We start from the raw sequence: 10,000 nt of genomic DNA on the forward strand, positions 1-10,000 counted from the left end.
TTCTGACGGATGATCGACTGTGGCATTCAATTGTAGATTTTGAATAGACTAGATACCATTGATAATACCGTACAATGTAAGTGTTCAGTTTATATTTTGCCATTTTGCCAATAGTCTCTGTGAGCCTTAGACTGCCAGTGCTCAGTCTCTTTTGCTCTAGAATCGTTGAAACGAATGCGCACGTTGAACTTTTAATGGCTGAAACTGCGCTTACGTGTACAAATGCCTGCAGTATTTGCAACCCGCAGTTTCAGCCATTTCGAAGAGTCCGTTTTTTTCAATGATTTAGAGCAAAAGAGAGACTGCTCACAGTCTATATGTGAGCCTCTTTTCATGAATAGACTAAGGTTGCATTCTATTTGGATCAACTATTTCAGCTACAAGCGGTTTAGGTTGAAGCAGTTCAGGTTAATCCCAACAGAACACCTTTCCAACCATTTTCAGTTGAAACACAGTAACCTCTGGGAATAGTCATTACTCCGACTTCTCCACGTTGACAAGTTGAGAGAAGGGAGTTCCCATGACCAACTTTAAAAAGCCTTTATAAATGACAGCAGTCGCTGGCTATGCTTTTTCAACAGTTTCAACTTAATTAGTTTGAGGCTGGTTGATTGATCAACCAAATCAATTGCAACCGAAAATGTTTTTTTTCCAAGAACAAAAAAAACCCAACCAACCTAAAATGGTTGATCCCAATAGAACACGGCCTTTTAATTAAAAGTAGCTTGTAGTGGATAACACTAACACCGGATGCATAAAACTAAACAAAGTATTACCCTTCCTCCAGTTCTTTCTAAGTGCTCCTTCATTAGTTTCAAGGTATTTGGAGTAACAACATAACCTGGGGTTTTGAAGTTCTCCCCTGTGTAAATCAAACGAAAAGATGTTAACAGCAAGTACACGTACCACAGACAGAACTACAAAGTAACATGAAAGGGAGAAGTGATCCTCGATCATGCTTATGACAAACATAGGTGGCCTCGGTACATCATTATGAAGCCACTCAGTTAGGAGCAGACCTGTCCGTTTGTTGGGCTCATGTGTTCCTGTGAAAGGACCTCAATGAATGAAGTAAGTGTATATAATTATTTGAAGACCAGCTGCTCCCAAGTGAGTGCAGGCCTCATACAGCTCAGATTGTTGGGCATTGCACCAGCATCGCATAGGTCATGTGTTGGAGTTCCGCTGAGGCTTTCTGAATTTTTCAGGTTTCTAAGAGACAATAATTATTGCTTAAATTGTCCAGATAAGTATGAGGATTTTTTTTCAAACAAAGGATACCAAGAGAGAATCTAAAGACAACAACAGCTCTTCCTTAGGGTTATGGACAGTGTTAGGTGTCAAATGGAATTGTACAGTCTATTTCCATAATTTTTCGGTCCAAGTGAAATTTTGGGATCAGCTATGAAGGCAGTTCACTTTGATGGGCATTTGTATGAGGATGATTTTTCCCTTAGATCTGTAACCTGCACTTCAAATCATTTATTTCACTCAAAACCACAAACAACTGATAATTTAATTTTGAATCAAATGCAAATCACCTGGTTTGTGGAATTTGCTTGCTTCTCCAAAAATTGAGTTGGCCTCTTCATCTTCTGCATCACCGTTCACTGAAAATGGAAATAATATTGATTTGCTTAAATCTACATGTACTTGACCGTGTGATGCTGTTCCAGTCAACCTTACAGATAAGCGTTGCTCACCATAGACCTTCAGCAGCTAAGTCATTAGAGCATCCAGCAAGGTCTTGAGGACTATACGATCATCACCATATCTTTATTTACCCTCAGATTTTAAAGTAACTTTGTGTAGCTAGTATTTCTCACTGTTAACCATCCCAACCATGATACACCACAGAGAACAGACCACAATGCCGAGAACTCCATGTCCTATTCTTTCTGTTCAAAGTGTGTGGGTTCTTTATTAAACATCCTATGTGTAGGGTTATTAACATTGAAGGGCTGTGAAACTGAGCCTACTATTCGTCATTCTCTGTACGGTGGCCAATTTACATTATCAACTCCGTTGATAAAACCAAATTTTTGTATGCTACTTCCCCACCGACACAGCACCACAGTTTCTTTAGAAACTACCCCCTTCACTCATTAGAGTAACCCTTTGCTCATGTCATTAAAAAGGCAGCACTTTCTCCTACAGTAAGTCATTTAATGGGGACAGTGAGTGATTACCCCATTGACTCCCAGGGGTTCCCCATTGACAAGTAAAATCGTCTGGCGTTAGACAGAGTAAAATACTAAGTCTGGTCGGTTTCAGCCGGTTTGGACGTCAAAGGGTTAAAGACCCCGACTATTGGTCTGGCCGGAGTTTTGATCCCATGACCTCCCACAACTGAGCTATCCGGTCGGCAGTCACATGTTGTAATATCCCAACTGAATGCACATTAATTTTTCTACAATCACTTTCAAAACCTGATGTACTTTTTGCTGCCAGGAAATTTCAGTCTGATCATATTAATAGATTTACTGTACTTTGCAATCACTATTTATTAAACTCACTTTACTCCTCAAAATTTAAGGCATATTTCCTCTTATGTAAGATTTACATGTATTTGAGGTAAAATTTAAATACCTTGGGGCTGAACTACTGCTGAAGAAACCTCCTTTGTTGCTTTCCCTTCTTTACTTGGCTTAGGATCCTTAAAGCAGTGGCAAATAAAAAAACATTAATTGGTGCTCCATTTTAGACAAATCTACATACATTTAATTGATTTTTACCTTATTATTATGGCAGATTCTATTTACTTTTGTGCATATCATTATTATGTGTGTACATCAACCAGCGCATTTTAAATCTTACCTAGTTTACATTCCTTTTTCCGCTTAAACAAATTCGTAGAACTTCTTAATGATATTTACATTCTGGCTCAAAATCCATTTCTGGCAGCGTTCGATGAGGTACTGTAACTCAGTTCCTTGTCAGTGTTCATAATTGATCTTAAGTCATTTCTCAATTGTTTATGGTGTCCTCCAAGAAAGTCAAAAACAATTATATTGATTTTATATATGCTTGTACTTTTGTACTCTCTTTTCTATGTATTTTGTTTTTTTTTCTTTGAATCGTTTCGCAATTTTGCCTACTTGGCAGACTGTGCCTTCAAATAGAGTCCAGATGTTGGTTTCTTTATCATGTATGATCACGCCAGGCTTATTTAGCTCCATTTTCCAGTGGCTTCTCAAGGATAAAGGGCACATTCCAATATATCTTTTTCATTTTCAAGCACTGCATGCAGTAGGCTCTGTTGGTACCATGGCATTATTATTATTATTATTATTATTATTACTATTATTATTATTATTATTGTTAGTAGTAGTAGTAGTAGTAGTAGTAGTAGTAGTAGTGGTAGTAGTAGTAGTATTATTCCTGGGATTCCGGACGTGTTGGAAGGACTGCAAGCCTCCACAGTCTTTAAAGTCTCTATAAAGCCCCAGGTCTACTGCCAAGGCTACGCAATGCTTAAGCCTGCAGAGTTTGAATACCATCTCATCACAGGTTGTTCTGACCTCAAGAATTATTATCTGTATTAACGTACTTCAGTCTGAGCAAGCTAACTGTAGCCTGCATAGCAGCCCAAGAGGAGGGGAGAGGTGAGGTCTCTCCTTTCCCTCCTCCCCAGTCCCTCTGCCCTTTCTCTTCCCTCCCCCCCCCCTCCCCCCCTCCCCCCTCCTCCCCTTGGGATGCTATGCAGGCTAACTAACAGTCTGAGGGTAATAAGCTTCTTTAAAAAAACTAAAGAGTTGTATTAATTGGTGGGCGAGTGAACTACAGAAATTATAATAAATATACCGTAACTGTAATTAAACTAGTTGATAAAAGTAAATTGACCAGGGAGATATTTCACTTAATTTTAAATGTTTACTTTCTTATCACCCTAAAGAAGGTGTCAATTTATTTTTGTTATCAAATTCCAAGGAATTATCTGCAAGCTAACTTAGCAGATACCTGCCATTCCCAAATTTCATTCCCAAAAAACTAGAAGTTGAGTTACTACTGTACAAGTAAGAAAACAAATTCATGGAAATCATGAATCCTTAGAAAAACAAATATTCAAGCTACCTTAACTGCTTTTTGTTTCTGCATGTCTTCTTCTGTTTTAGGCCCCAGCAAATCAAGGACCTATGAAAATACTTACAGATGCAATTAATTGAAGACGGCATAATAAAAGGAAGGGTTCCTTCAAACCTCCAAAGAAGTGGTATTCCTATAAAAGTAGTTGAGTTTCAAGAAAATGTCATGCGGCTTCTGTGGCTTAAGACTGATCGAAACATGAAAACTTGAGTTTTATCAAACCAGTTTATAAAAATGTAAAGTAACTAATAATGTAAGAAAGATTTACCAGCTGACATTTGAAGCAGAAATTACAGAGCGCATTTCCAAGCAAATTTTCGCTAAATGATGAATTTTCACACTAATGAAGGGGTAACACTCAAAACATTAGGTTCAGAAATCTTTATCACAATGGTTAATTTACCTTTGTCTGGTCCTTTGATAAAACCAAAATTTAAAGGAGCATTGTATGCCTATTTTAGAGAGAAACCCTTAAAACAATCCGTTATTTAAAGAGCATACCATTGAAAGAAAGGTTACATATCGGTACATGTATTTATTGTATAAACACCAATGAAATACCAGGGGGCACTTTAAAAACATATGGCACTGGATTGTATGCCATTCACTTTTACATAGATAGCATAAATCATCAGCTATTATGTGAGCTTTTGTGCAAAAACACTCATGTACATGTATTTAAACATGTGAAGATAACATGTTATCTCCACACATGAAAAGATCCCTTTTGCTATGGTTACATACAAAAATCACGCTTTTCAATAACGTTAATGATTCAGTATTTCATTGGTGTTCATATATTTATACAGTGTGTAGTTTATATTTTATTTCATACAACTTATTCCAAATGGCTGCCATTTTAGCATTCTTTTGTTTCCATGCAAATTGACCACCATCGCTTTCAAATGTAAAATTCAAAAGAATATTTTAACCTAGCTTGAATGAGGCCATAAGGGCTAATTTGCTTGGAAACTAAAGAATACCAAAATGGCAGCCATTTTGGAATAAGGTGTATCTGGTGTTTATCTTAATTTTTGCTTCGCTCACTCATGAAATATTCAAGACAAGAAATGTCCCTATATATAATTACCGGTCAGTGTACAACACAGACTGCAGACTGCAGACTGCAGACAAGGGGTAAAATGCAGACTGAGGTTATAATTTAACTGTAGAAAAAGCCCAAACCCATAAGAAATGCTAACAGTTAAGCCTGAATATTATTTTAGGCCTAATTAGGCTGAATGTTAGCATTTCTAAGGGGTTTGGGATTTTTCAACAGTTACCTTATAACCTCAGTCTGTGTTTTACACTGCCCGCCCTAATTACATGTAGATGCACGTACAGATTTCAATAAGCAAAACCAAGTTTTTCCTTGCTCTTCCCCCAAACTTCAGCATCACTCGTGTCTTGGAATACAGACAATTCACGCCAAAAAGAGTCAACCAAATGCTGTTCCTCAACAGGCCTTCTGATAGGGTGCGATTAAAAAATGCAAATTGTGCGAAATTTGCAGGGCAGATTATGCGATTAGAAAGGCCAATTATGCGATAAATATTGTAAATTATGCGATTTTTTTCTGAGCATATTTAAGCTTGTTTTTCAAGGTTTCAGGAAAAAAAGGAACACCCTAAAGACATTTTGAACATAAGGGAACAGTAGTTATGAATCTTGATTGACATTAGTTGAGACAAGTAAAAAAATGGGGTCTTCTGCACTATTGGTGTACCAGGCCCCCCACATGCAAAATAACGCCTTGAACTTCGAATATTTACGAAATTGAAGGTAACAAAGGCTTTTTAGCTGCTTTCCAAGGTAAATCATCTTAAAAATGGGGGGGGGGGGGGGGGTATTTATGCAGGAACTCCTAAGAAACTTGTTGATTTATGTTTTATTTTATGAATTTTGTGCGTTCTTTTGTGAATTATGCGTTTTTTCATGAATTGTGCGATGGGATGTGATTTGAGGTCGATTGTGCAAAATTGCACCATCGCGTAATATCAGAAGGCCTGCCTCAAGTATAAGGATATTAAACAGCTGCATTCACTACTTGCACAAATCCCATTAATACACCTCTTTTACCCCCCTCCCGCCAAAATCTGCATAGGCATTGTTTTCGACTTCTCTTGGGATATTTTCATGTCCCAGGAGAAATTGCAAACAATGGTTATGTAAAAGTTTTGGGGTGTAATAGAGGTGTATTATGGGATTGCACAAAGTGAATTTACCGTGACTTGAAAATAACGCCAACCTTTACCCTTGTAAACATTATTGTTGGAAATAGATAGCAAAGGCTTAGACTTGTAAACTAGGGACACTTTGTGTTGGATGTCAAAATTGGACGTGCATCTAATTAGGGTCATTTCTGGACATAAGTGAAATAATGTCTATTTTCAAATTGGCTTTTTCTTGCCCATGGCAACAAAAGCTGATAAAGGTAATGCCAGAATGAGTGGTTGACTTTATAACAGTACCTGCATATCAATTTCTGCTTTGATTGCTTTTCCATCTGCCCATTTTAATTTCTCTCTTGCTTTACCTAAGGGTATATTAAAACAAAAACTAATGATCTCAACGATCATCAAACACATTGCTGAATTGACTGTGGTACTAGTAAGACCATTTTCATAAATGGTGACCTTTACACGCTTTTGTATTTATGTTAATTAGCCCTCAACTGCCCTCAAAATTTGAAGCAAAATATTCATTTCAAATTTACTTGTGGTAGCGAGGCTAGAAAGGCTTATTAACATTAAAACAAAGAATATTTTACATGGCTGCCATTGTGAAAGTGGTCTATATATAGTGGAATTTGAACTTCATTAATTTTGACCAAAAAGCTCTATTAAGTATACATTTTTGGCAGATGTTTACACAAGGATAGAATTGCATATTGGACAAATGTCAGGAAGAATTTAATTCTTAAAACTTGTTTATTTCATACATGTAGAAATTACGTTAAATTGCATTGATAAAAATGATACAACCTTATTCATATCGTCATACATGTACATGATACTTGATGTACCACAATCTGAAGGTTGCCATTGTCTCACACTCACCCATTATCATTCCAACGTTAAACTTATATCGCTTCTTCAACAATTCTTCCTTGTGAAGTTTAATCAGCTCTTCAACCTATAAGTTGCAATTTTAAAACCACGCATTCTTTTCAATTTTCTTAACATGTACATGTAGTTTAATGCAATCTCACTGAGCTAGTAACAGTTGTAGCTATAAAGAAAATTGGCAGTCACTGCATGGTTCCTGGTGACTGATGCATTGTATTATAGTGATGATGTGTTTAAGACGAAATTCGACAGAAAATCAAGCAATTTCAGTTTTTAGTGGACAAAAATCTGGTACCAGAATAATTTTAAGTATTTTATAGTCCTTTTTACATTTCCTGAAAGCTAAAGATATAACTATTTGCCTGAAATAATACCGAAAACAATTTCCCATGGGAACGAGAAAAATTAACTTTCAACGTTCAGAGAAATTGTGCAAACACAGGTAAAATTTCATCATTAGTTTCATTTCAACAGTATTTTCAAGTGTTTCTTACGAAGTTCAACAGTTGTTTTTGATGTTTCGTGTTGCTAGAAATGATTTTTTTTGAGAAGATATTTAAAACAGTCATACAGAAGTTTGCAATACGATGTTTATAAATTAATCTTGGTACAAGGTTTTTGTCCACTTGTTACTCGAACTTTTGGTGGATTCCATCTTAACATGTTGTACTTAAGTATGAAAAGTAGCTTCCAAAAATTTTGCTGGCTAGACATGTAAAAAATGAATAGAAAGTTTGGGGTCACATAGAAGATTTTTCCTACGAGTTATTCTATTTTCTGTATGCTGGTAAGGCATGTAAGAATGCAGCTCAGATGAACCCATAAAAAGCAAGGGGATGTATTCCCTCTTAAGAGTGACTTTTATAGATTTTACTCTAGACTGTCTAACACCACACGTTGTGTACAATTTCACTAGTCAATGGGGGCTGGTTCAGGGATAAAAGGGTAAAGTACTACTTTTCAATTTAACCTTAATCCATAATATATAGATTTAGCCAAGCCTAAAAGCGGAGCTCCCCAGTTATTTATTCTTATAAGTTAACCTGACTTGAGCCAGCAATCCTATCGAAACCCAGTACCTGGTCAGTGGTCACCTTTAAAAAAAAAACAACTGACCTCCATGAGCTCTAAACTAAAGCCTGCAATATGGTCATGTAATACTGGGCAGTGGATACCTTGTTTTGACAGGTGTCAATTGACCATAACATGGTTATAACATTTGAGGAGGCAGTGCAACCCAGTGGTTAGAATGCTTGCTTCGAGATCTGGAGTTCCCAGGCTCAAGACTAGTTCTTACAACTAAAAATTAATTTGTTCCTGGTAGTCCCTGGTTCAACTTCTTGGACGCACTTGTAAATACATGTAGCCAACTGGTTTGCTGCCAGCCAGTTGGGATTCTTAACAGTTGTTGTTGTTGTGTTCTGTCGTTTCGTTGATTGGGTTTCATTGGCCCTGAAAAGCCCATACGGGAGTGGTATCGTATTGATGTCCAATATCAAAGATGTACGCTGTAAACTTCAGCACGCCAAGCTCCGGTAAAATAAATGTAATACCGTTGCACTGTCGTGTACTTACACAATCCTCAACCTGATCTGGTGTAATTTTCACTCCTACGCCACAGCTCTCTTCAAAGGAAGCCACATCAACAGGTAAAACTGGATTAGCCTTCATGTAATCAACAGCGGCTGAACAAATCAATGGAAATAATGATACAGACTTATGAACTGCACTACTGTATTTTGTAAATTTATTCAAATAAAAAAGCACAGCTGTAGTTTCAACAACAATATTGTAGATGCGTAGCTAGAAGTGAAAACTACAATCACTAGAAATTTTCTTATGTCCCTGAATGTATAATTTTATTATAGTGAATGCCAAAATTAAATTTAAAGATAAAGTACTCCAAATATTTGGCCATATTTTACTTTTATCAACTTGAAGGGGAAATCTCATTTATTCATGATAAATTTACTTTATTACTGACTTGCTTAAATCATTGGATTCAATGATTGATTTATTTTATTGATTTAAAAAACGAATGCCTTGGGTAGATAGACAGATACTGAAAGCTAGGTACTAGCTATAGGTATTATTGATTGACTGATTGATCGATCAGTAGATAAATTAATTGGAAAAACGGAAACAGAAATGGAATTTTTTTACCCACAGAACACCTTAAGAGAACCCAGGAGCTTGTTCAACATGTGCTGTGAATTCCGGATTGAATTGGAATTTTGCAGTGTTGGTTTTTGAGGAGAGGGGAAAACTGGAGTACCAGAGAAAAACCTCTCAGATCAAGGAGAGAACCACCGACAAACTCAACCCACATATGACCCCAGGACCGGCAAGTGGATTGAAGGATTGATTGAGTGGATTGAAGGATTGATTGAGTTGATTGATGGATTGATTGATTTAAATGCAATAATTATGATATTTTTGTTCAAGTTACTAACCACTGTGACTTCTCCACCCACAGATGCGGCATACTTAAGATTAATGGTCAAAGCCACATAACAGCCAAAGGAGCATGCCAAATTAAAAGATAATGACAAACAGAAGAGCACTTAACTATACCTGTCAGCTGGATAGATGATGCAACTTTACTGCTAGTGATATATTCCGTAATCAAATTGAGCTGCCAATCTTCCTTGACACTACTGCTTGCCAGAGAGTATAACAAGACACCAGAAGACTTCTCAACATCAGTCACACATTTTTCTTTGGCCTTTTGCAAAAGGAGAACAAGTAATGTTTATTTCAATGTTTAAAGGATCATCTCAGATAAATCATATCATTTCCATCAATAAATCTGCATGCCACAGATTGAGGTTAACCCGGTGGCAGCA

At 36.7% G+C, this 10,000-nt stretch overlaps 1 protein-coding gene across 1 annotated transcript in view; it reads right to left on the reverse strand.

Moving 5' to 3' along the window:
• LOC138055763 (glutamine--tRNA ligase-like) overlaps positions 1 to 10,000 on the reverse strand; it is a 25,128-nt gene that overhangs the window by 13,450 nt on the left and 1,678 nt on the right. Inside the window, exons 2-9 of the mRNA XM_068901637.1 lie at positions 9,729 to 9,879; positions 8,730 to 8,839; positions 7,146 to 7,221; positions 6,558 to 6,622; positions 4,075 to 4,134; positions 2,590 to 2,656; positions 1,542 to 1,610; positions 777 to 862 (exon numbers count right to left, since the gene is read on the reverse strand). Coding sequence (XP_068757738.1) covers positions 777 to 862; positions 1,542 to 1,610; positions 2,590 to 2,656; positions 4,075 to 4,134; positions 6,558 to 6,622; positions 7,146 to 7,221; positions 8,730 to 8,839; positions 9,729 to 9,879 — 684 coding nt within the window. The remainder of the gene's footprint in view (positions 1 to 776; positions 863 to 1,541; positions 1,611 to 2,589; positions 2,657 to 4,074; positions 4,135 to 6,557; positions 6,623 to 7,145; positions 7,222 to 8,729; positions 8,840 to 9,728; positions 9,880 to 10,000) is intronic.

The sequence above is a fragment of the Montipora capricornis genome, chromosome 7 (assembly GCF_036669925.1).
Source record: "Montipora capricornis isolate CH-2021 chromosome 7, ASM3666992v2, whole genome shotgun sequence".
Lineage (NCBI taxonomy): Eukaryota > Metazoa > Cnidaria > Anthozoa > Scleractinia > Acroporidae > Montipora > Montipora capricornis.